At 40.8% G+C, this 27,853-nt stretch overlaps 1 protein-coding gene across 2 annotated transcripts; it reads right to left on the bottom strand.

Annotated features, from left to right (window-relative positions):
- Positions 1-84: 84 nt before the first annotated feature.
- On the bottom strand, positions 85-27,724 carry ass1 (argininosuccinate synthase 1). 2 transcript variants are annotated; one of them, XM_044012200.1, is made up of 15 exons: positions 27,462-27,724; positions 26,304-26,431; positions 24,550-24,618; positions 23,990-24,178; positions 21,800-21,856; positions 21,444-21,518; positions 20,592-20,662; positions 20,465-20,495; positions 13,556-13,646; positions 9,417-9,501; positions 8,638-8,702; positions 6,142-6,273; positions 4,067-4,223; positions 524-589; positions 85-412 (listed from the first exon to the last, which is right to left on the bottom strand). In XM_044012200.1, the coding sequence occupies exons 2-15, from the start codon at positions 26,403-26,405 to the stop codon at positions 364-366; spliced, it is 1,239 nt and encodes a 412-aa protein (XP_043868135.1). In that variant the 5' UTR covers positions 26,406-26,431; positions 27,462-27,724; the 3' UTR covers positions 85-363. The 2 variants fall into 2 exon arrangements, with proteins under 2 accessions (XP_043868135.1, XP_043868136.1); XM_044012201.1 differs by having other exon boundaries at positions 26,304-26,428.
- Positions 27,725-27,853: the final 129 nt, after the last annotated feature.

Raw genomic sequence — 27,853 nt, 5'->3', positions numbered from 1 at the left:
ACATTTTTACATCAACAGATGCTGACTTGTGTCACCTCAGTGTCAGTCAAAACAGCCAAAAAAAAAAACCAATTCATTCATTGATTCATTTATTTAGTTATTTATTTCTAAACCACATGATTTGTTCATCTAAAAGTAAAGAAACTAAGAACCAGAGAATTCAAGGAATAAGACATTGAATTTCTCAACATTACAACATTTTAAGATTCTGACCATTAAGAAGCCTACAGCCAATTCAACTAAAAAAGAGAAATCAAAACAACACATGACAACAAAGGCACAAGTTTAAACCTTCTAATGCAATATATTGACACAGTGAGAAGATCAGGACACACAGAAAGACGGTCCTCTGGCCTGCTGCATTTAATTCTTGGTGTTGGAGATACCCTGCAAACGATGGTGCTCCCTTAACCTGTGAAGCAAAAGAAGACGGCAATAAAATCGCGGTTAATGACAAATCATTTTAATAGATGCCATTTTGTTTACAGTTTAGAGTTGATTTGAAGGTACAGAGGGTGCTAACCTGACAGCGTTGATTCTGATGAATCCAGAGGCATCAACTGGGTCGTAGTCTCCTTGCACGTCCATGCTGGAGTGAAAAGATAAGTAAGGAGATGTATGAAAACAACAGCTGCAGGAAACAGTAAGGAATTACTCTGGTAACAAAAATGATTGAAATGTTTGGAGTAAACAGGGAAGTGAGAGACACGGAGCCTGATCTACATCTGGAACAACTGGATCATTGATAATCCGCTCTTTTGGGAAACAGTTCCCTTCGATTGTCCCTTGAATGATTTTCTTGTCATTGTTTGTCCTGAATAATGAAGAATCAATACCAGTGAATGACAAACATGCCCGTGTACAAAAGCACACAAAAGATACACATAAACCACTTAAAAACAATCCCATCATATCAACTGTGAGCTAAGTGTCAAGAAGATTTCGTAATCTACTGTTTCTGCCTTTATCCACGTTCTCTCAAACAGAAGTAAATCTATAACTTGTGCCGCTGCCTTCCTGCGTTATTAAGGCTTCTTGTTGTTGTCATGTCGCCTCAGTCCTTTCGTGAAAGCAAGTGCCTCACAAAGAGTGTCCGTGTGCCGTGTAATTACAGCAGTTTCTACCTGCAGTGCTTAATACACTCCCTACTCTCCTCGCCGCGACACCCCCAGCAGCCGACGTACAGCTTGCACTCATTCTTCAGAAGCACTTAGCAAAAGAGGAAATTGCCAACAAATGACGGGATAAACACTATAAAAAGAAAGAGCGACAACTAAATCATCAACTCTCAATACAAGGCTCCCTACCTGGCTCCTGAACATGATTATGAGTGAGTGGCTTCAGAGAATTACGCACTCTCAGTGTGAGTGTGTCTGTGGAAGGTGCCAAATCTATCTTTGTAAGGACCTTCCTCACAAATCTAAAAGGCTTTTGGGGATTATTTAGGTGGGTTAGGGTTAGGCATTTAGTTGTGATGGTTATGGTTAAGGGAATGCATTTGGTCTTGTGTGCTCACTGTTCAAGAATGTGTATGTGTGTTCTAGGTTAGGACCTTTTGTGGTATAAACAATGACCTTGTGAGGACCATTTGTCCACATGAAGACCGAACTGGTTAAGTTTTGAAGAATTGTGGTTGGGTCAAGGTTCGGGTTAGACATTAACTGGTTATGGTTAAGGTTAGGGATAACACTTTGTTTAGGCAGCTCAAGTCCCTCCAAGTATAGCTGTGCGAACCTGTGTGTGTGTAAGCATGTGATATATTGTGTATTTCTTTAAGAAACCCTGCAGTCTAATTGAGAGTGGAGCCAGCAGACAGTGAGTAGGGTGACATTTCGCTCTCAGATGATGGTCTGCGTTACCACTGTGTTAATGACGCCGTTTACTGTTGCCTGTGGAGAGACAGGATGCCCAGTGTGGTCTGTGTGTGTCTGTGTGTGTAATTCTGGCAGGTTTTCATGTTGTGGAAAATGTGAGACTGCCGCTTCCAGGTGTATCACACGTCCGTGACACGTCACAGCCGCACGACCCTAATGAAGCTGCACGGCTCAGCCGCTCACAACAGTTGTCTCCATTGACACGGTGCAAAGTTTTTGTGTCACTGTGTGCGAGTGAGTTGGGAGACGGCTTTTTTTGTGTGGACCAGCTATAATGGTCTCCTTCATGTGACCATCTGTGCGTGGCCTCGAGGACATTGCGACGCTGCAACTCTACACTTCAGCCGCCGCACTCGTGTGACGTCTGAGCTGAAGGTGAAGTTGTTTTGAAGTGGAAACAAGAGTCTTTCATCAGTGACAGTTTCTAAGCAACTGGCTGAGAAAAATCATAATTTATCTCGAGTGACTTGACAGTTACAGAAACACAAGAAAAAAACAGTTGACATACATACTGCTCGGTTAAAGAAAGCATTCATTCTGCTCCTGATACGCCTGCAGTGCCCACAACCTCAAATGGAGTATAAAACGATGTGGGCGTAAAGATCAATATGTTTGTGCATTGTGCAAAACATTAATTTGCAATAACATTTATTAATAACTCCTCCAGTTTCAAGAGGGTTCTACGCACCTTGTGCTCAAACCCTAATTAACAGGTTTCTTCAACTCTCGCACAGGAGCAAAACTCAATCTTGAAATGTCTGACATTTATTGCAATAACTTACTGATATATTGACTAATTTGAAGATGTTGTATCATAACATTTTTGATGTTCTGTGTTTATCTTATAAGAAAGTGAGCGGTCGACTCACTGTGTGAAACACATCTCCTCGCATGTCTGTGACATACTTAACAAGCATGACAGCTTCACACTTTTCTCTAACAGGCCCAGTGAAATCACTTCTCTCCTCTGGCTGAAAATACCATTAGCTCTCTCACTCCTGGTGTCAGGGAGTGTGTGTGTGTGTGTGTGTGTGTGTGAGTGACTGAATGAAGATGGCATATGGAGGGGTTTCACATTGGTCAGTGCTGAGCCTGCCCACAGGGCATGAGGGGTCAGCCTCCTGAACAAACCCACTGTTACCACAGCTAAGAGGGCAGCCTGGTGTGGTGGGAGGGGTTGGGGCCGCGGGCTGCCCTCCAGGGACTGAGCCTGACATTTCTCTGATGTCTTTGTGTGGCGGGCTCGGTTTAATATGTTGACGTGGAGGTCATAAAAGAAGTTGGGCGAGCCGACCTAACAACCGGCCGACTGGTGGACGTGTGGGGTGGCTGCGCTGTGCCCAGAGCAGCCAAACACAGCTGTCAAGGAAGAACAAGCACACACTTTGATTAAGTGACTCCTGGCAACACACACACACACACACACACACACACACACACACACACACACACACACACACACACACACACACACACACACACACACACACACACACACACACACACACACACACACACACACACACACACAGGTTTGTGCAGCTGTTCTTCTTCGCACACTGTAATGTCTTTCATGCATTTGGACACACTAACCAAAGCCTAACCTTAACCATGACCTCACAATACCCAACCTTCACCTACAGTAACCACAACTCACCTCTTCACTCTTACATTAACTAGAACTTTAGAAAGTATTTTCTGTCTCATTAGAACTAACAATCCCGACATTATGCCAGAAAATGTTTGAAAGAGGGAACACAAAACATAAAGCATTCGTAGTGCTGATGCTCATAGAGATAATGCATTACCTAGACCCTTACCCTAACCATAACAACTTAATGCCTAACCCTTTATCTAAACCTAACCCTTACCCTAAAACCAAGTCTTAATCATCAAAAAGCCCTTTTTGAATAACCTTAACACACACAGTCTGGTTCCATGACTTAACCTCTAACCTTAACCATAACTACTAGGAAGGTGAAGCCCTAACCATAACCTAAACCTAACTTGATCCTAACCATACGACGTTTCACCTTAAAATGTAATAATTTACTTTACTTGTTTTTTGCCCCCACAATGTGACTGTGTAAACAGAGTAATACCTAGAACACACACACTTACACATAGACTTTAACCTGAAAATGTAATCAATAGGTAACGAAAAGAAGTTGACACAAACGAACACAACTTACCTGACTAATTCCTCATTGTACAGAGACTTGGGCGACTCTCGTCCCAGGATGTAGACCTGACCCTTGAAGACGGAGAGCTGCACTTTGCCCTCCACGTTCTCCTGGGACTTGGCTATGCAGTGTCGCACAAATTCACACTCTGGACTGTACCAGAACCCTGAGGCGAGAAAACACAGGAATGACATAATGTATCACAAAAACATAGCGCTATGGGCCTTTTTTTCTTTTTCTTTTTCTTTTTAATCACAAATAAACAACAGATACATTCACTGATCTAGCTCTCCAGTTCAAGTACTGAGAACTCAGCTTGTGCTTTCCCCTCCTATGAACTCTTAAAATGCCTGATTTGTCTTAAAAACAAGAGACACATTATAAAAGATGTTTATTGTCAAATGAAGAGCAATTCAAACTCTCACTCTAAGAATTGTAAGTCTCCCTCAACTCAAAGGCAACACAATTTCGCATAAACAGTAAAACTTACCATACAATGAGAGTAAAATTAAGGTGAGGGATCTAAAAACCGGATTTTAAAATGAACACGTTTGTGGGGGCAGGAGACTGCTCAAAGGCCTTTGTTCTAAGCACAAAGGTAAGACAAATCCCTGATTAATGCTGTAACTAATTAGTTAATCAAAAGAGTTTATATCATCAATTCATACTTTTTAAATAATACTGAACAGAAAATGATAAATCACAGCATTTGCTAAGCAAGTGAAGAACAAGACATTTCCTCTGCAAATCCCTCCATAAAGAGCTGGGTCCACATAGTCTATTGCTTTATTTTGTTGTTGTTTTTTTCCCAGATATGAAGCTCTCTCTCTCTCTCTGTGTGTGTGTGTGCTCTGGTGTTGTTTCTGTCACAGGTAAACTTCATACTCCCCTCGTCGTTTCTCTCATCTTGCAAATCAGTTTCCGAGACAGATGGGCAAAGTCGGTGTCTGTGTACGTGCAGAGGTCAGACACGCCCCACTCAGCAGGGGTTCTCCTCTCATCAGCAGGTTGACCTCCACCTCGTCACCGGGGCCACGTTCAAAGACACAACTCCTCCCGGCTTTTATTGCCTCTGATTCAGCAGTCGCTCGCACACAGGCCCCATTTTAAGTTTAGAGTCAAAGAGATTTTGTGTTGTTTGTGTCATGTTGGATCTGTCTCAATGTGAGTGACTCACTGTCACCGCAAGAGCTAAACTTTCACTCATTAATATATATCTTTATATTTATAAATCATTGACTACACTTAATATATTTCACTATTACTATTGGTTTCATTTTCAATCTTGTTTATAAATTGCAAAAATAATTAGGTGGGAAAAATCAAGAAAATATACAAGATACAGAACATACATTTGATTATGAGCTCAAATGTTTGGTTCCCGTACTGAAATAAATAAATGTATCCTATTTTTTTTTTATTTTTACTGAACATTAATTAATAACGAATGCAGTAATGGCGGCTGTTTACTTTTCACGTGTCAAACGTTCGCTGCATCAGACGAACTCCAGTGGCTCAATCGCCTCTGATGAAAGATTGTTTGGATACATAATGCAGTATTAATGCAAAACAGATGCAGGGCAGGTGGACTGTTAAAAATAAGCCCCACCACAAGCTGTCTGTTATTTATCTGCACAATTATTAAGGATTTAAACCTGCCACGGGTTTAATCTCTGCTCTGCGTTTGAAGGTAGCACCTTCCATGCATGCATATGTTATGTGTGTGTATGTTTTCGCCTCTTGTCTCTGGAGGGTATAACTGAAGTGGCCTAGTAGTCGGTCTCTAATGGCACTGATCCTATTATGTGGATGAAGGTGCCGGGGACTGGAGACCGAGCAGAAGGGAGGATTAAGACACCTGAGCCAAGAAAAGCTCATGCACACACATGCAAACATACGCAACACACAACAACACATGTGTTCTTTTGCTCTTATGTAAATGGCGCACGGTGACATGTTTAAAATAAACATGCCGCATAATTGCCGCAAAAACGGATTAGCGCCAACATTATTATTTGAATCAAATCAAATATAACAATGTGTCTATTATAATTAAATAAATCTAATCTATTTTGAGGACTCACCATTGTAGATGAACTCAGAAAACTTGATACCGAGTCCCTGTTTGATCCTCCGTACCTCTTTGTCCATGGTAAAGGTCTCGATGTCTAAATGAGCCTGTAACAGTATGGTGCCTCCCGGGGTTTCATAAATCCCTGACAAACACAGCAAACAAGATCATTTAAATAAATAAAACCATAAATAATAATAAAAACACATTACTGAAATCCTACATATAATTTCCTTCACAAAAATACCTTCATTTTACTATAAATAGTGGTGCTGTCATCATCACTGGCCACTTATAGGGCCACAAACTGCAAGCCATATTTACCTAAACTAACTGCACGCAAACAGCTCTATTAGCCATTAGCCATGTGACAGACAGGCTGTCACAAAACATGGATGAGCCTGTCCTGGGTAAATGACGGAGTAGGAGGACCCTGCCAGCCTGGCGCCTGGACCAGGTCTCTCCCTACCCTGCAATTTACCCCCTCTGGACAGGGAGGGAGGGGTGAGAGGAGAAAAGATGAGGTAGATGACAGGAAAAATGAAGCTGTCACTCAAATGTCAGCTAAAATGTGTGTGTGCTTCATGACAGCTCTGACAACACAAGTAAGAGCTTTATCAATAATATTCTTTTTTATAGTAAATGAAAAAAAAATGTTAGAGCCGTGCCATATTTTACTTTTACACATTGTCGCTGTGTCCCTCTGACTCCATAATCCTTCACTGAATGTTTCTAGTCTCTCTCATTCTGGCGAGAAGCACAACTCAACTCTGCATCGCTCCAAATACGGCACCGGCACCGCTGCTGATCTGAAAATGGAGAAGCACTTACTACAGGGCTGGTGGCCAAAAAAACAGAGCTTAGCTAATTGTCTAAAGCCTCAAAAGACGCCACCTGAGCCAGAACGGCTACTGGCTTTTTGATCCCGGGCCACAGAGGGCACGTAGGGACATTTCCGCTGGCTCTATCAGATAAATAAGTTAAAACTGCCCTCCAACACAACTTGGCTTAAGTGCTCTAAAAGAGAGTGAGCTTAACAGTGAGGAGCAACAATGAAATGCTATCTGGGTAAGCTCCAACTGTGGCAGTTTAGTTAAGCTTTAAGAGACGACGCCCCCTGTGGTTCTTGAGGTTTTAATCTTTATACGGTTACTGCAGGTATGCTAACCATGCTGTAGGCCTGCAGGGGTTCGGGTCAGGAATTAATTCACCCTGAGCTGATCCTCTCGAACCGTTTGGTCAAGCTGTTAATGTAGCATAAACAAGCAACATGTAAATAAATGCAGATAAATATCTCTTAAGACGGTCGGGAATAGATAAAAAGCCATTTTACCTGAATAAACAAGTGAATATATTAAAAATGTTCTGCAGTGTTTTTGCTCCAAAGACAGGCCCGTCTTGGAGTTTGACAGCGGCAAACACGAAGGAGTCTGGGCATCATTAAAAGAAGGAGCCGCTTCCGACGGCACCTCCGCCGGTGCCCGTCACCTGTGCGCAGGTCAGAGGTTTGACAGCGCTGTGACAGGTGGGGGAAATGTTTGTCTGCGGCACAGGACGCCGAGTGTTTCGCGGCACACAACATTGTCGACAATCCATTTTCGATCCGCTCCGCCCACCTGACCCGACACAAAATAAATATGACCCAACACAAATAAGTATGACATGTCACCATTCACTCCCTCCCATCATCCATTGTGCTCACACGCCTGCCATCGCAGAGGCGACCAACATGTGCACTCGATGGCAGTTATTCAACCACTTGGACACCTTGTGCTCCACCTCCTCCCATGGCTTCAGTGGAGGAAAAAGCTTTGATCTTTTGTTCAGCAGAAGGGAGAGAAAAGTGGGCTTCCCATTTTCCAATTTCTACCTGCCAAGTTGCGCCACAGCCACAGTCTGTTGGCAAGTCAATTTGCCAATCATAGCACATAGTGTCGTGGGGGGAAGAGGAGTGTGTGTGCGTGTGTGTGTGTGCATAACACAAGGCTGTGCAGCGCATGGATCTTGTGTATCATTTGTGGAAATGCACACGTCGAAACCTAACAAAGGAGCTTTTTTTAAGCTTTTTTAAGTTACCTGTTGTAACCAAAGGTAAAGAAAGAAAAGCGTCTCTATGCAACAGAGTGCACACACAAGCGTGTACATCGTCATGTGTGTGTGTGAATCAAAGTAACTTCCGTGATTGCAGGTGAGCCAGAGTCAAAGTGTGTGTGTGTGTGTGTGTGTGTTTGCCGTTCAGCCCACTTGTATGGAAGCAGAGAAGCAAGTGTGACACTCAAAGCACTCAAGTAAAATATCCACAAATTGCGTGAAAGCTGCAGACGGCACCTCGAAAGGAAAGGCTGTGAATAGATGTAAAATTAAAACATTAAAAATATGTCCATCTCGCTGCATTTCGTCGTTAATGCAAGTGAAGTCAGTCTGTCACACTTAATTTGGCAGAAATAGAAAAAAAAAATGTGTCAACATAAAGACGTATTTAATCACGTGTAGTTTTTTAATTCCTTACCTCTGGACTTCATGCCAATGAAACGGTTCTCCACAATGTCAATCCTGCCCACACCGTGTTTTCCTCTAAGAGGAAGACAGACAATTTTAAATGGACAAAATTAAAAACTACCCTTTAAAAGAGGGTTCAAGAGTAAATAAAAACATCTTAACATTTCTTCTCAAACTTCCACAGAACTGTCACAGCATCTTCTAAAATCATGTTTCCTTATTTGTCTAAATCCCTCAAATATATCCCCTGATAATGGACATCTAGTTTAAAACAAGTCTGTGATGCCCGTTTTCAAAGAAGCAGCACTAAATTCACGGTAGCTGCCACATCAACTCTAAACTCCACGATGATTTCCACAAAAAAAAGAGGAGAACAAAACTTGTCATGGGAAACTCAAGGATTAAAAAATAACACACACACACACATTTGTGCTGCTATTCTTTTAAGGACACTGCATTGACTTCCATTCATTTCGACAGCCTAAACAAAGTGTTAACCCTAAACCTAACCATAACCAATTAATGCTTAACCCTAAACTTAACCTGAGGACAATTCAAATCTTAGCCCTTCACTTAACTAGCTCTTCAGAAATGAGGTTCCGCCTTGTTAGGACCAGGTTTTGGTCCTGACAAGGTCAGTGTTTATTTAAAGAGGTTTATTTAAAGAGAGATGTTCACACACTTTTCTACCGAGGAAGTTTCCTTACATTGGACATCCAACAAATCACGCAGAGAGTTTTAAAAATAAAGCTTTGTATAAATTAGTAAAGGGCACAGATAAATGCTTACCCAATCTCATTAAGGAGTGAGAAGATCTCAAACGGAGTGCTCATGGATATGTCTTCTTTCACTTTGGTCACCTTGACAGGAACTCCTAAAAGATCACGATGACACACCAAGAGAATACTTTTTATTTATCTTTGTAATTAGTGAAATTAAAGAAACGTCTTGGCCTACACAAGATTCATTTAAGAGAATAAACTTTCACTTTGTGACGGCCTCGATAAGTGGATTTTTTTGGAAACTAATTTCAACCGACAACAACTACCCGACTATAGAGTTTACAAAATGTGCCGACAAGTGTTCATTATTATCTCCGTGAGTGAAATCAATAGTCGTCAGATAAAAGTGAAAACCATCACAAAAGGAGGTGGTGAGAAGTGGCTAATAAATTCAAAGGCTCTGCTTATTTGAAGGCTGTGAAATTGTGGGCAGGCCTTTACCTAATTCAATTACACACGCAGCTTTGTTGCCGCTGCTCTCTTTAGCACTGGGATTTTTTTCTCTGTTGCCACTAAGTGTTTGTGTGTTCATGCGCATGTGCGAGAGACATTCATCGCCCATCGTCCTGTGATGATATTTTTAACACACACACACACACACACACACACACGCGCTTCCTCCCCAAAGCCACTTAAACCAAGTGCACATCAATCACTGTCATGGATCTGCTTATTCATAGCAGATCTTCAATGAGCAACACAGGCCAAAGGTGGACGCAGCAAACAAACAGAGTGTGTGTGCGTGCGTGTGGTGAGAATAGAATATAGGCTTTTGTATAATCTCTTTATAGGGCTGTGCTTATAAATAATACCTTGATATTTCTAAGTTATGTCCGGACATATGAGCTACATCTCACTTTATCTTGATACGAAGTTAAGCTGTTTTTCTGAGCTCATGAAAAGTTTGTTCTAAAAACACAGTGAATTTTAGCAGTTAATGATCAGAAATACGTCATTCAATTACAGTTCATTTTAGGTGGTTATATAGTGTATATCTTTGGCTTTTTAACATTTATATACATTATTTACATGTGCAAGAAATATTATTTTCATAATCAATTCATCTGTCAATTATTGTCAGAAAATGTCAACATAATGATTCCATTTTCAAAGATTTCTTTGTTCTACGGAGCAAAGAAACCAGAAAATATTCACATTTTACCTTGTTATTAATCATTAAATAAACCACTCAAGCCGATGAATTCATGATCAAAATAGCTGACGATTAACTTAACAATCGATTTATCGTATAATTGTTGGAGCCCTAGTGAGAAACAACCAAATTGCTAATTCTGCTGTAACCAAAAATATTGGAAATGGTTATATCATTTTGTATTGAATCTGTGTAGTTTTTAAGTCAATATTTAATTCAACATCATAATATTTCATTGAATTTGCCTCAGTATCAGTCCACGCAGCTGCCTCATAAACCAGGAAAAAAGACATCAAAGATGCCATGAAGACAAGACAATATCATGATATTGATATCATATCAATATTTTATGTTAACTCTACATCCATCTTCTACATCCTTCAGCATGCTTGCAGTTGTCAATCAAACAGCTTTGAAGAGAAGAAGCCGCTCTCCTGGTCGCCTCTCACCCACGCTTTACAAAACCCCTGACATATGAAGGACTTGACAAATTTTTTTAGACAAGGGCTTTGTTGACGGCCCAGGGAATGGTGGCGGCTCCCGTGGGAGAGAGAAAAAGTACCTCTCAGCGCAGGAGAGAGATCCGTATGGACGGTGCTTTATTAAAACCGCGCACCCCCTCCTCCCCGATACCTAATAATTAGATTAAAAGTTCAAATAAATGACGGTAGAGTCTGAACGTGGGAGTGAAGGGGCTGGCCCTTGGTCCCTGCGCTCGCTCTTTTCCCCTCGCTCTGTCCATCATGAGGGTTCCATCATCCGCTGAGGGCTCTCCTTTTTTCCGCCGAGATCCTTTTCTTCACTTTTTTCGCAGCCTAACAGTGCAGACAATGGGAGCGCAGACACAGTTGTAGGAAAAATTACTGCTTTACATTTTTCCTCTCTGTCTCTTTTTCCTCTCTCTACTTCTTTGGCATGAAAGGAGGGAGGGATGATATTTTTTCTTTTTTTTTTAAGAATAAAAAAAAAGGGGAGAGGACTGGGGAATGGAGTGTTTGACGGGGGAAAAGGTTCATGTCGTTTAATATTCTTTTTTAATCAGTGAGAAAACTTTGGTGAGAAAGGCAGGGATAAAAAGGTGGGAGGGGGAATGAAATGAAACATTCTTGTGCCGATCTTGTGCTCAGAGGGAGGAGTAGGCTCGGGCCTTTGTGTGGACAACTAAAACATCTTTTGTCATAGGGCGCTCAATAAAGGCAAAGAATATGTGTGAAAATGGAGCGCAGGCATGCAGTGAGCCCACAAAACCAGACTAGGCTTTACCACTGCATCACTGTCTTACAAAAGCATACCTTATTCACTCTGAAATGATGCCAGCCTGCTTGGTTTATAGTTAAACATTTTCTTTGGGGAACTGGTAAAGTGATCTTGACACCGCGTCAGTGCAGATGCACAGTGGGCGCTATAAGATATTTTATGTATAGGAAAACAGCTTTAACTATTCATGATCTTAAAAAGAACACAAAAAAAGTGTTGGTAATTTTCTACCAAGTGTCTCCCATGTCACTGTTTCAGCTCATAAAGCCATCCGTCAGGTCAACACCATCAGAGGAGCCTGTGTCTCACGGGCAACTGATGTTTGTGATCTTCATTCACCACCACTGATCAGGGATGAAGGGACATCTGTGCCGTTCGCCCCAGGCCTGGATGTTTCTTGCCATTTTCACTTTGTGCAAACACATGACACTTTCCACTATTCAGCCTGGCCCTCGTGGCGATATATCTAATGATTCTCTACTCCCTCAGGCCACAGTGTATTAGCTGGACTTAATGCTTCCGGCCTCTGTGTGTGTGTGTGTGTGTGTGTGTGCGCCCGGGGCCAAACACGGCAGCTTTGGACTAAGTTATGCAGCGAGGGGTTAAGGATAAGTCTGGGTGGTCAGGAATGGTGATTAAGTGTAGCCGGGTCAACATTAGAGCTGTAGCCCTGTGGCTATGATCATCAATGTTAAGTGACATGAAGAAGCGTGGAGAAGAGTGGACACTGAGTGACGACAGGACTTCCACAAGTGATCATTCAGTTGTTGTTTTTTTAAGTATTATGCAAGCTAAGTAAAACATCTATTCCACTGTGTCACACAGGCTTTTGGTACTCTGTTTTTAAATTAAATTTGTTTTTATTTATTTATCTTAAAACAAAAATGTAAATTTTGTTTGATTTTAATCTTGACATTCAAGATTAAATTTAAAGTTTTCAGTTTCTTTTCTTCATTCTCACAGATTTAAAGCAGCAAATGCATTTCGCAAGATTGCAGATTTTCAAAAATTTTAATCAAATCACTGACCTTTAGATTGACTGATTTTGAATAGACCATTGTCATTATTATATATACTGTATATTCTGAACATGTTGTTCTTTTTTATTGTGTTTTATCTTTATCTATGGCTTTACACTGCTGTGGGTATTTATATGTTAACCCTTAGAACATATGGATTTTATATTCCTTTTTTCCCAGCACAACCTAGACAATCTTTCTCTTTTTTTAATTTTCAACAACTATATAAACACACCTGAGGAAAAAGTACTCAAATTTGTGAAATTTGGAAACACGTCACAGTTCAAAATTCCCTTGGCTCGTTTTTATGAACATTAAATAATATTTTGGTGACTTCTGCACAAATATCGTTTTTTAAAAAGAAAATATGTGATATAAAATGAATCATAACTTTGACTCGATGACAAAAACGCAATTTACCAAGGGTGCACCTGCGGCATGGATCTATGCCACGTGGGCACTAAGGGTTAAATGTGTAACGTCAACCTGCTTAAGGACAGGTGGCGTCTACAATCTGGCATATTTAGACCAAAATAAATAAATAAATTCCATCTTCTGGGGGGTGCTGTGCCAATCTCAGCTGACATAGGGCGAAAAATTTTAAGAAATTATTATTATTGTTTTGCTTAAATAGTGTGTTTTTGCCATTTAAATAAGCAGTTGTGACATTACAGACAAATACAGCATGCAGCAGAGGAATCAACAGGTGACACAAACCGTTCTTGAACTCGATCTCTAGCACATCTGGAGTGTTGGGAGAGTCTTTCGGGTCCTTGGTCATCAGGTACAGGTCAGCAGGAGCGTAACTCTGAAAGAAAAACACACATACACTCACTTTCTCTGTTCCGCACACTTGATATCCACCTGATGAATAACCCACGACCTTTCCGAGACCTCATCAAAAAAGTAGCACGACGAGAGTGGGGACTATATTGTGTGAGGTGATAACGAACACCCGAGACATTGTGGATAGGAGAAAAGAGGGGATCATGCGTGAAGAAGGAGAAACCTGAAAATTCCATCAAGAGTAGAGTGAATACAAAAAAAGAAGAGAAAATCAATATTCCATTTTTCTCCTCTATTTGGTTTCATTTTCCCTGCGAGACCCTTCACTGCGGGGAAGGCGGTGGAAAGTGGTGTGCACCGAGAAGAAGAAAGGGAAAGGGAAAAAGAAAGAAATTACTCACATCCCCATGAACACTAAACACTTGACAGGTCAAAATACACCTGATACTATGTCAGAACCTATCAGAACAACATTAAGTCTTCTGTAATATTCTACCTGTCTGCAAAACCCCCCCCAGTTTGTCATGTGGTGTCTGGGAGTTTCTCCCTCCATGTCTTTATCTCCTCCAATGTTCGACTTTTACAGCTCTGATGTCCTGAATGAAGTTTCCCTGCCATTTTACTTTCAAAAGACACATTTTTAAATCTACTGAAGTTGTCCCCGGGTGACTGACAGATGCTGTTTTTCCACTTGGTGGGAGCCAGGTTTTCCAGCAAGTCATAGTTGGGACCTAAAAGAGCCTGACGTGTCCGCCCAGCGACGGCACCCCCTCAGACAATTACATAGCATTAGGACAAGATGGTGGCCAATGTCTCCTCAGCTGAGGCAAATTGCAGGGGGACTATGCAAAATAACTGCTGGGTGCATTTAAATGGAAAGCTTTACCAGACACTAAATCATCATACAATAACTAATCGGCATCCGCTCCCCACCTGTCAGAGAGGGGAAAAAAAAAAAACGAGCAGCACATTCGCGTTCCTTCCTTTTAACTAAACACCAAAATTGACTGAGAAGGCGCACATACTGCCTCTCCTTTATTTTCTGCCTCAGAGCCTTGAAAGATGCCAAATGAGAGTGAACGGGAGAGGGGTGAAATAACTACCCTAAAAAGCCTTTTACTCTGATGGGGGACAGTCTGCATTTTAAATACAAAACCAGTGTATCCTGTGATGTTACATGCTGCTGTAAACATGTGCATGTCTTTGACAACCTTGAAATAAAACACAATATAGCATGTGAACGCCGAAAGTGGACTCGCAGGAATACTTCACACTTTTTGAGCATTAATTAAAGGGCCACTTCACCCAAAAAATGTACAATATTTAACTCATTTCCAGAGATAAATGTGTTAATCAATCATTAGACGGGGACGTTAGGATTGAAAAAAATAAATACAATTGACAAAAAGTTGACGTCAAAGTCACTTCCTGCAGAGAAAATGAAAGCCATACTCTGCTCTTTACTGTGTTTCTATCGACTTTTATGATTAAATGATCTTAAAAAAATCTAATAAATAAAAAAAATGTCATCCAACTCTGTAACAGAATGGGAATTAAATGATTTTAAGTTTATTCTTCATTTGACCAAATGAGGAAAACAAATGGGTGAAACTGCACAAATGGGTGAAACTGCACTTTAAACAAGCAGAGTTTGGCTTTTGTTAATTGTTAACATAAAAATTTCCTTCACAGATGATTTTGATTTCTTTCTTTTTTTTTCCCAATCAACCACATTTTAAAGAGTAAACAAATTCATGCGGTGTCCGACTGAGAAATGCTCAAAAAAAAAGCTCACACACGCTCAGCCTGACAAGCAGTGGCTGCACAGAGAGAGAAAAAAAGGGGGAATACGGCAGTTTCCAGTGAGCGAGAGATCAATGCATTTCAATTCAAACCCCCTGCAGGTGGACCTGTCCCAAAGCCGTGGCCCTGAAAGAGAGGAAAAGGTAGAGATAGAGAAGACGAAGGGGGGGCAGGAGGTATTGGTGGCAAATGGGGCGTGAAGCACACCATCATGTAGCACAGAGCAGCTCCTTTGCTTCTTCCATATTGTTGTGCTAAACAAGGCCCATGCAGCAAAAGAGAGGGCTGACGCATGAACTTAAAGCAAGTAAATTTCTATCTTTCCACATATTAGTTGCCTCATTGGTTTTCAATCAAAGCCAACGGGGCCCAAAAAAAAAAAAAGGCAGAGGTGGCAGGAGGGAGAGGGGGAGGAAGCGAGGGAAGGGCAGAGTTGAGAGGGTGATGGAAGAGAAACAAATGGTTCCAAATATTTTTGGCGCAATGGGTTGGAAGTGACGTTTAAATAACCGTTTTTCCCGTCTGTCCTGCTCTTTAAAATGCAAACACGGCAAACTGAGACAAGAATAAATGATATGCACGTGATGAGCTGGAGAGACATTTAAATTCTTAACATGGGGTTTGGTTAATGTTAAACTCCCTTCAGATAAAGTGAATGACACCACACAGGGGCGAAGCCAGCGCGATGCCAGGACACAGGCAGCACCCGCCACAGCACCCGCCACAGTACCACAGGTCAGAACAATCAGACCTGAGGGCAGCAAAGGCACATGGCAAACGCTGACCTCTTTGCTTCAAAGCACACATTCTCATGCATACATACACACACCTACAACACCACTTCCTTCCCCTGCAGGCAGCCTGCTCATCCATCTCTCGAGCCACCCAGCCATGCGACCGGCAGAAAACAAGTTTTCATTTCCTCTTAGGTGAGCGCCCGGCTTGGCATTACGCTCCTTTTACTCCTGGTCAACACAAGCAGTGGCCCATCGGCTCAAGGATCAAAAGAACAGAGTGGGCCTGGGGAAGCACCGCCGATAGAAGCTATAATTAAGACAGAGGTGATGTTTTAATGACACAGGACGAGTGTCGGGCTGCCTCAGGCTGGGCCCTGACTGCTCATGTGTGCAGGGACGGAGAGAGAGAAAGAGGAAATGGACAGAGGCTAGAGGGACATCTAACAATTGGCATATTGGCTGAATCCAACAAAAGAGATAAATGTAAATTTCATGTGTGAATTGAGCCAAGCAAAATTAAATAATGCAAGTACAGTCAATCATGCACAAAGACATGTGGCCACATAACGCCAATCCTCACTGCCCTGTACTGGTTGACTGTGTCTTATAATTGATTTTAAGATTTTATTATGTATACTTAAAGCTTTAAAGGGCCTTTTAATATCCCATGAGCACTGATCCCTCTGAGATTCTATAGCAAGGCCTCACTGAGTGTTCTCAAATCCAGGGTCCTCACTATGGCATATTGTTATTATTATCTTGTCTTGTGGTAAAGCTGCTATATAAATGAAGTTATTCTTATAAGTATATAAGAGTTGCAAGGAAATGACACATCACAAAATCAAAACATTTCAAACACTGTCACATTTGGCTGATTTAGACATCTCCCAGTTATATTTGTGAATTAGGTTAAAAGTAAATATCACAACAACATCAGCGACACTATATACTAATTGATGTTTTCAACTTGAAATTAAAGATATAATATGTAACATTTCTGCATTTAAGTCATCCGTTTGGGTCCTGCTTGGAATAAGCAGAGAGATTCCAACACAATCACAGCAGTACATCAAGATGAATGGTTATGTTGGCTTTGATTGACTTCAAGGTTTTAAATAACTGACTGGTTCAGGTGTGCACAGTGTACAGACATGAGAACATCTTGCTGAAGTTGGGCACATGTCTTCACATCAATCATTAATGCCACCAAATTGAAGTGAGTAAAACACACACAAAAAACCCACCAGGCCATTGTGCCACAGGCAACATGGTTTCGGGATTATCAGGAAGGATACAGCAGTAATCGTAGAGTAACCTGAACTGCGCTGAGTCTTATCTATAAGAGAACATATGAGCGACCATTTGGACATTTTCTAATCTCGCCGTGTTGAGCAGAGAGAGGGCCATTGTACCACAGGTGGGGGAGTCGGGGACTTTGAATAGTTGTGCTCTGCTCTGAGCCTTTAGGGCTGTAACAGGAGGAGTGAAAGAGGGTAATACAGAGGAGGAGATACTTAAAACAAGATGACCTCTTTCAGATGACCTTCTCGGTGGATCATAATCTGACACGTTGTTTCTGAAATTCACTTTTTTTTTGCATTATTGATTGTTTTAGGTCAGGTATAATTATAGTAAATGGGCAGGATGTAATTTCTAGCCAGTGTTGTAGTGTAACCAAGTACAAATGCTTTGTTACTGTACTTAAATGCAAAATTCATATATCTATACTTTACTTTATTTATATTTCCAGCAGCATTTCCTAAATAAATCGTACTTTTACTCCAATACATTTCCGCTAACTATCTTTGTTACTCATTACTACCAGATAAAATCAGCTACTCTCATATTCATACACAGCACATCTTCTATCACATATCTACCATACTCATTCACACGCTGCCAGCACAACTGCCAGGAGCAACGTGGGGTTAAGTGTCTTGCTCATGGACACATATAGACGAGCTGAGCGGGGAATCTAATGCACAACCTTCCTTCTAAAACAAGAAAATGACTTAATTAAATTAAAAGTACAGTAAATGTCATATACTTTTACTGAAGTAATATTATAAAAAAGTGACTTCAACTTCTACCAAAGTCTTTTTCTGGTAAGAAACTTTTACTCACTTTTAGGTATGCAGAGTCATGTGAATTGTTTTCCAGGAAGAGCTTTGGAGGCAGAACTCTAAGCCAGTGTCAATAATAAGTAGTTGTGATTGACATGTACAGAGTCAAGCATCAACAAACTGCATTGTGGGTCAAGTGTTCGTGACACATATACCTATCATATACGGTGGTATACAAATGTGGTTATGCATTTTCAACGTGATTTCGACATGGAGGTAACCAGAGGTGATAAAGCCAGTTCTCTAAAGCCTCCATAGTCATTTTAACAAAAGTGGGGACAGTGAATGCTTGAATCCTGAATGTTACAGATACATTTAATTTGAAAAATGTGGACACAGTGTAACTAATATTGCTGTGATATTTACTTTTAACCTAATTCACTGGGAATAAACTGGGAAAAGTCTAATTCAGCCAGTGATTTCTGGTCATGTTTGAATATCATTCCAAAGAACAAACAAAGAACAAACAAAAAGGTGTTTTGAAATTTGAACGAGCTGTTCAAATGTCAAAACACCTTTTTGTTTGTTCGTTGGGTTATTGAATTGATTCAATATTGGATGGAGTAAATGGGCATACACAAAACCTCTGAATGAAATTCGGTTTTACAATACAGTCATCGTACACCATGCTACCATGAGCAGGTTCTTCTCATTCTTCACAAAACATTTCTCAAGAGGCCAATAAATGGGCAGCGGAGGGGTGGGAAAGGGACGGAGAGAGAGATAGAGGTCTGTGAGTTACAGTGGCCCTGCCCCTGCATCACCACTCCAGCAGCGCGGGACCCCTCGCCTCCCTGCGATACTCTTTCCATTGGGGACTCATCTGTCTGGCGCACTGTCTTTGTACTTTACTGTTACTGGTGACATTTTGGTGTCACGGTGTCACGATGAAATGGCTCCCCTCCCACGTTGCAGCCCGCGGCAGCACAACTAGTGGGACAATAAAGTCCCGAGGAGTTGGGGCTGGAACCCAGGAGGCCCCAGCTGGGCGCAACGCCCTAACCCTTCCCCCTCCCCGGCTCCCATGAAATCGGGAATTAGTCGAAGCGTTGCTGACGACAAGTCAGTGTCTGTGTGTCCCAGGCTATTCCCAGGGCCTGGCAAAGACCCGGAGTAAGGAGACACAGAAACAGACACAGTGACCAAGGGATGGGAGCTTTGGGGGTCACTGGGGGCAACCTGTATGTACTGCTTTGACCTGCGACCTCAGCAGAGATCAAACTCTGTCTCACCCCTGGCACTGTGGGAGAGTGAATCATCGCTTATGGTGCTGGCATGGGTCAGGGGAAGGGACAGTGGGCTTACTGCCATGTTATTTTTTACAGTCATTCCAGGATACAAAAAGTAATGTTTTCTCTTTTGTCTGCTGGGTTAGTGGAAATGACAGCAAATATTGTGTGTGCGTGGGAAGAGATTATTAAATATATACTCAGTCTTAAATCATAACAACAAATGTCTCCGTCTCTCTCATCTCAAAGTGACACTGATGTTTGGATCCAGCTCTTATGAGGTACTGACACATAATCGACACACTCACTCACTCACAGTGAAATGGCTGCCAGCAGGCGCAGAAGAGAGAAAATCTACAAAACCAAACCAACAGAAAACCAAAGTTTTTTTTTTTCTAGCTTGCAGTGACATTGCTGGTGTCTACCGCTGCCGTGTATGATAGGTTTGTGTCACCACGATAAAACCAGATTTCAAACGTCACATAACACGTAAACTTACAAATGAAGACGACAGCTCCTGTGTGCTGATTTTTTCAATGAACTTTGGGGCAGGAAGTGAGCAGTTTACTAATTTCAAGCGGGAAGAGGCTGTTTAACAAAGCAGGAGTGTATCTTAACAGGTGAGCCTTTCATTAAGGAAAATCGTCCTTGTCCCTGCTGGAGACCACCCCTGTCAGAGAGCAAGTGTCCAGTTATCAGGAGGTTCCATGAGACCACACACTCAGCAAAGTCAGTGTTGATTAAATAACAGTAACTCATACAACCATTAACCTGAACTATCCTTATAAACTACCCATGATAAATACAGTACAGCTGAGTGGAATAGGTTAATTATTATTCTAGGGAAAATAAACGTGTCTTTCATTTATCCAGTGATTATTTGTATCAGTGTTGCAGTAGGGCTCCTTCATTCTATTGTGACTCAGCGTGATTGTGAACTGCTCTTACCTTGGGATTCTCAAGGATGCCTGACTCGTAGCTGTGTAGACAAACAGTTTAGAGAATTATCATCCTTCTGAATTCTAATTAAAATAAAAAGATATTGAGAAAGAACTGAAGAGACGGTCCTGCTCACCTTATATGCATCAAGTTGGCGTCCATGCTCCAGGGTGCTCGAGGGGTCACGGGCACAGGAATGCCATGTTTCTACAGAGTGACAGAGGAAGGTGTTCAGTTGCTATAATATGTATTATTTGCCTGCAATACAAAGATTGACAAATTGAAGCTGATCAAAGTTGTGATAGCAGAAGGACCAGCAGCGGAATTATGACACTCTTCTCTCAACAAGAACTTCACAAACCAGCTAAGCTGTTGAATGAAACATCATGAGCCCCCTCTAGTGGGCAAAACCAGTCTGAACTGCGATCTGGATGGGTGTGTGTGGTCTAAAAGAAATATATTTGAATGTCATTTGACATTAAATGTAACCATGGGTGTGAAAGAGAATGGGTATGATAACTGATTTTATACTGGACAACTAAATTCAGTATACACATAAGTGCTTGTTCTTAAATGTTCTTTTTTAAGCACACATTAAAAAAGACCCCTGTGGAGAAATTGTGTTAAATAACACAAGAGACACATATAGAATATTGATACTGAACGAGAAAATAAAAACTACGCAAAAACCATAAATCAAAATCAAATTAAAGCTCAAGCTCATATACGGCACATGTGAGTTTTCAATGAGTAAAACAAAAATCTATAAAGATTTGTGACCTTATTTTATCAGATGATAAATTAGTCATTTTACCTGCCACTTTATTAGGTACACCAATTCAATAGTTTCTCATCAGCCAATCACATGGCAGCAACGTACAGCAGCAGAAGAACAAACACTCCTGCCACTTTAGTAGAGCGCACTTAATAATAATAATAATAATAATAATAACTGTGATAAAAACATCACTTCACAGGTGTCTGTTACCTGTGCATATTCCATCAGGTCTGTTCTTCCCTTGAAGCGATTGTAGAATTCAGGGATCCTCCAAGGTGCGATGATCTGAAGGCAATGCAAGGCAAGGCAGCTTTATTTGTACAGCACATTTCATACACAAGGGCAACCCAGTGTGCTTTACATGAAAACTAAATAACATTTCATATTTGGACATTTTCAAATTCACTATTTGAACAAAAACAGTAATAAAGAGAGCAAGAGATACTAAAATAAAGCATAACATTTGAAAATTAACATAAACATTTACTCTAAACTTATTAAAACACTGTACAGTGCAGAAACAAAGAGCAGTTTAGTATGTTTCGTAGTATGTTGAGAAAACTTACCTTCACCTCAGGGTACAGGGCGTAGCATGTGAGCTCAAAACGAATCTGGTCATTGCCCTGAAAAACATAAAAGAAAGTCTTAAAGTAGAGTTACAGACACTGGTGGTTGAGTGGAGTTGATTTCATCACTATTATGAGATAATACTGGATGTTAGAGCTGAATAATTTGGGTAAAATCTACAGCATGATTATTTTATTAAATGAAGCTTTAGTTCAGTTATTACAGCACAAATGTAAATGTATGTTCCTCGTTACCAACATGTTAGTGGTTAAACCTTTAGAACGCAGAGCAATTGAAAATAGAGCAATTCATTGCATTCAAGAATGTGATTTGCTCATTGCATTGTTTCAAACTACACTTTTCAAATAAAAACTGATGTATTCTTCAGCCCAAATGAAGGTCTGTCATGTTATGTCACAATGTGGTGTTTGTCTCCACCTACAGGCAAAATATGGACTTACACATTTTAAGTGTCAGTCAAGAAGTGATACAAAAACAACTGTAAAGGGTTTAAATAAAAAACATTATAACATTTTATGATGACTGATTATATAATTAGGATTTTTTTATTCAATCACAGTGGAATAAACAGTTTTCAGTTTGTGATATTAGTGTGATATTACTAAAAGGAGCTGGTCCCTTCAGAATGGACAGCGAGGCTGCATGCTCTTTTGTTTCAAAAACAAAGAAGGGCCAGTGAATGCAGCCTCCCACAGAGTGAGTTCTGACCTTTTCAACGAACGCTGAGAGAGTTAAAATAGACTCAATCAGAGTGAACATGTGGGGACAGCTACCATTCAGGAAGTGGATTTTGAGCTTTACTTAAGTTCATATCTCTCACCACCTGTAATTTCAATGTGATCAAGGCGTGTTGTGGAGAGTTTGTCAGTCTATTTACATAAGCTGGAGTATAGATAGAATAAATTATGAGAAGGGCATCATCTCTAGCTACTATCAATCACTGACTAACTCGGCTTCTCTCCCTGCAGGTCTGCTCAGTGTACGTGAGCTGCAAAATTAAACAATTTTAGTGCCTACACTTTTAATGTTTTTATAGCTTGTTAATCTTTTTAATACACACTGACCATGGCTGCAAAACATTATCTAGTTAAATGATGACAAAAGCTTTTTATTTCTAGGTCAGCTCAGTCCACAGGGAATCAGATGTCTGACATACGCAGCTCCTTGGTTTGTTTTTCATTCCCACTTTCTGTGTTCATAACTCACAGGGTTCTTATTTGTTCTTCATATCCATTGTCATAGTTAAACAGAAATGACTTAAAATAATAAAATAAAATTCCTCAGGGGCAATTAACAAAAAAGTCAACCAACTTCTCGTGCAACCAGTTTATGTGGATTTTTATGAATATAAAAGTATATAAAATATTGTACACTTTACTGTTTATTGGTACAGTTCAACCCACATAAGTAAGATCCATATAGAAGACGTTATCTGCATGTTTCCATGAACTATGTGTTCCAGATATGTTCACCTTTGAATAAAGAGGTTTCTTTATAATATACCTGCTGTCTAATTATTCTTATAGATACAAGTACTGTGCTAATTTCGTCTAGTTAGTATTAACTTAGTTAATATTGATTAGTCAATAATTCATCCTGACACCTAAGTCTGACTCCAACTTATTCTCATAAATATTATATAACTTGTTAAACTGACAAAACGAATATGTTTTCAACCATTTTCCAGTCACCGGAAAACAATTTGCAATACTTCATTTATCATTCATTTTCAAAATCACAATAAATGTGTAAATCAAGACTATAGTGCTGTTTGAATTGACAGTAAAAATGACAAAGTGTACATGGTATTTATGAAAATGACATAATAGAATTTCGGCTATTTTTGTTTAATCCCGTTTGTCTCCTGGGTCAGTAGATCGTTGACCAACTGTTGTTCTTTGGTTGAAAAAGGTTAATGTTCAACCCTGATAACACATGGCCTGTATTCTAATTTTCAGTCTATGGACAGAAGCTTGTTAAGAAAAATAGATTAAGTAGATGGAATCCTGTCGACTCAGACACATTGACTGTAACAACCAATAAAATAATTTAAAAAAATTCATAAAATTCACGTTATGAACTCTAGGCTACAGGGAGTTGGCCATGTTGGCAGAATTGGGGCAAATTGGGCCGTCACAGTGTAGTACAGTTGTCAGTGTCTAGTTTACCTTTCCTGTGGCACCATGGGAGATAAACTGGGCGCCCTCCCTGCGTGCAATTTCAACCTGACTGCGAGCAATGCAGGGACGTGCTATTGAAGTGCCCAGCAGGTACCGGTCCTCGTACACAGCGTTGGCCTGGACTGCGGGCCAGATGAAGTCCTCAACAAACTCTGCACGCAGGTCTTCAATGAAAACCTACAAAAGGAACACAGGACAGGACACGGAGCTTTTGGGTAAGTCTTTGTGGACTTATTTCACATCTTAACCCTCTAGCAAAAAGATAACTGATGCTTGTCTGCTACTCATAAGCATGTGATATGAATGCCGGAGATGTTTCTTTGTTTGTTTAATTTACATTATACTAATCTGACATTGTACTTACTCACTAAAAACCACCAAGTTCTCCAACATTGAAATTAATATTTACTTATATTACGAAATCAGTGTAAAACATCACACAAGATTGATAAAGTTCATAAATAATATTCTAACAGCTCAGGTCTGTTAGAGTTCAAATGTCTCATAGTCATCCATTGCAGTACATTTCATCATTCTACCATTCTCACCTTTTTTGCGCCAAGGTTTTCTGCCTTTTTCCGAGCCGCGTCAAAATCTTCATCTTGCCCGATGTTGGCCTGAGAAACAGACACTTATATCACATATGACATCAGTTATGTCACAAGTCGTGCAGGTACTTTGGTTTAAGTTCTCCTGTGGAAGAGAACAAAGCTCCTGCACGTATGCGACGGCAGACAGGTTGTTAAGAGTTAAGTCTGACAATTGGCCATCTTGTAATTCAGATCACGCTGGTGGAGGAACCTCCTCACAACTGAAATCAGCCACGAACACCACTGAAAGGCTGGAGGAGCTGCCTGAGCTTGACACACTATGACAGTTTATTTCAGTGTTCTATTAAAATACATCATGCTAATGTCGGAAAAACAAAGCCCACCGATCATTTATGCAGATACACACAACAATTACTAATGCAGCAGTCTTTGTTGTTTTTTCTTCAGTAGGTAGCTGTGGGCGACTGGACATGTTTGAGTTAAGTTGAAGACCTTTCACCTCTCATCCAAAAGGCTTCTTCACTTCTAACTAACTAGTGGGAAGAACCAGGTATTTAAAATCTGAGACTAATACTGGTCTTGAGAGTCGTTTAAAGACAGCTTTTCCACGACATGGTCCCGGCACAACTCAACACAGCACGCCTCGCCATGGTTTTCCATTACAAGTCTCAACACGGATGGGATCATCACAACACTGCTGTATGAAACTGCAGTGACTTTGTTCACAAACTGGTAACTAGTGACTTGTAAAGCAGTTGTTTTCAATGTACTGGATCATTAGAATTAGAATCGCCGCTCACGATTGCAGGCTTTCAGCAGTGCTGTCGCTAAATACACCAGACTCCTCTGTTAAATATTGAGATTTTAGACATTTCCTTGCTAAATGTTGGAGATTAACATACATTTTCAGGATTTTTTAAGTCTTTTTAACTGATCTACACCCCGGCATAGTTTGCTTTGATTCTTGTGTTGGAAGTCTTGCTCATGCCTCTACCTGTGACGACACTCTCTGACCAGTTGGTGGCCAGCAGTCTGAGGACGTCACACATAGTATTAGCTCAGCCAGAGCGGGTACTAAAAAAGTAAAGTACCACTAACGAAAAACCAATAAAAAAACATGCCGCGGCGAGGTGAGGCGAGTTGAGTGGTAGAGGACCATGTGGTGGAAAAGTGGCATTGGCGTCTTAGTCCACCTCCTCTGTTGAGTGATGGTTTCACCAGGTTAAAATAGATGACTTCCTCTTTCCAACCACCTGTCTCCTCAAAAGAGTGTCCCTTGTCCTTCAGATGCAGGTGGACAGCTGTCAATACAGCATTGCTCGATCTACGTGGATTTAAAGTGCACAGTGGACTCTGACGGCTTTTTACAGAAACGTTTTCCTGCCTCCATGGCAGTTTAAACAAACAGGAGCTTAATGTTCCATAATGTCTCAAAAAGACAAACAGCACCCACCTCACACACTCACACACACACAAAACCACAGGACACAAGGAAATCTGCATACAGTGCAGTTCTGCCTGAATGCAAATCCTTCTGTTTTCACTAGCATTATAAAGCCAAATCCTGTCATTCAAGCAGGAGTGTGTAGACCTTTGTCAGGAGAACGAGCAGCAGAAGCTCTCACGTGGCTGAATGCTTCATTGCATCAGCTGCTTTACTACAGTGGATCGTAAAACTTCAACGATGCGTGAAGTGGAAAGTAAAGAGCAGTTGTCTTGTACCACACAATCTAATGCTTGTGGAGCCTTACCAAAAACGCGATGACTTCGTATCCGTGTTCCTGCAGCCAAACCAGAATACAGGACGTGTCCAGTCCACCGCTGTAAGCCAGAACCACTGTTCCTTTAGACATGATGATGATGATTATGATGAGGGCTGCTACAGAAAGTTGAGACACAGCAGGGAAGGTCAATTAGTTACTCTAACCAAGACAGGGAGGGGATATTAATGTATAACTGTGTATTACAAAAACTCCTGTAATGTAGGACAAAATAATATGATAAAGTCTGACTTATGTACACGGTTTGAAATGAGAACACCTTTATTCATGAACCGTTCAGTTCACCGACAAGAAAGTACCTGACAAGTGGTTGAACGATTAAGCAGTTTATCACAACATATTGCCAATTCAGCTTCTTACATGTGAGCATCTGCTGCGTACACTTCAAAACAAATTGCTGAGTGGACAAAATGAGACGTTTTGTGAATATCTTCGGGAGAATAAATGACATTACAGGTTAACCATTGGATCTGTGTCTGAGGTTTTCTTTCACAACAAGCCCTAAGAAACTCATCCCTCAAGTTGGGTAATAAAATAATAGCACACATTAGTGTGCTATTATTTTAGTATTAGTATTAGTATTAAGCGTCACAACACATTTGTTTCTGATGTTTTAACTCAGGACTATTGCCATTTCTGTAACACTTAATATACATTATACTAGACATTTCCAATAGACAGACAGACAGACAGACAGACAGGTGGATACTGTAGATGGATAGATGTTTTGCTTTCTTGTTTTTGTAGATCAGTTTATTCAGTATGATAAAGTTTTCCAGTGCACATAAACTAACCTACTGCTTCTCCTAGTTGATGTTTTATGACAAATAATAATAACAATAATAATATTAATAATAATCTCTATCAGTGTTTTGCACAGTTTTTACTTGAGAATTCTCCTATTATGTCTATTTAATTATGTCAAATAATGATTTTGTCAGTAAAAAGGTGATAGATAGATAGATAGATAGATAGATAGATAGATAATTTAAATTGAAGTCTGGATTAGCTCCATCACTTGGCACCCAAAAAAATATGGTGACTGACTGCAAACCTTCAGTGTCTGTGAACTGACCACAGGAGCATGGACACTGACACACAACCACGAGGTGGAGGGTTTCCACTTACCTCACGGTGATTTTCTTTCCCACGGGGATAAATGATATACAAGTGTACGTTGTTGTTGTTCGGAGACGTTGGTGTTTCGACGTCCTGTCGGTGAGGAGTAGCAGGAGAGAGGGGGGAAAAAAGCAGAAGAAGAGAGAGCTGCACGCGCGGCAGTGGAATCACGACGTGTGGACTCCGGTTTAAACCGAACCCCAGGTCACGTGACGTCACTCTCTTCGTACCCATAGGCTGACACTGACACCAGCAGCATCGCTCCCTCGTCCTCAGACATAAATATACCACAGAGAAATGTTCGTCATGATGATGAAATCTGTCAACAGCGAACTTTATGCAAATGTGCAGTGGCGTGCACAAAAAATCTGGGGCCCCTACATTGGTTATAGTGGCGTGTG

Source organism: Solea senegalensis, linkage group LG21 (assembly GCF_019176455.1).
Source record: "Solea senegalensis isolate Sse05_10M linkage group LG21, IFAPA_SoseM_1, whole genome shotgun sequence".
Lineage (NCBI taxonomy): Eukaryota > Metazoa > Chordata > Actinopteri > Pleuronectiformes > Soleidae > Solea > Solea senegalensis.
The sequence above is the reverse complement of the archived record's forward strand: the minus strand, read 5'-3'. Positions and strand labels throughout refer to the sequence as shown.

Coding starts and splice junctions, on each gene's coding strand:
- ass1 (XM_044012200.1), bottom strand. CDS start 26,405: ATGTCTAAAGGAACAGTGGTTCTGGCTTACAGCGGTGGACTGGACACG. Junction 8,703..9,416: donor TCACTCCTTAATGAGATTGG/GTAAGCATTTAT, acceptor TCTTCCTCTTAG/AGGAAAACACGGTGTGGGCA. Junction 590..4,066: donor TACAATGAGGAATTAGTCAG/GTAAGTTGTGTT, acceptor TTTTCACTCCAG/CATGGACGTGCAAGGAGACT.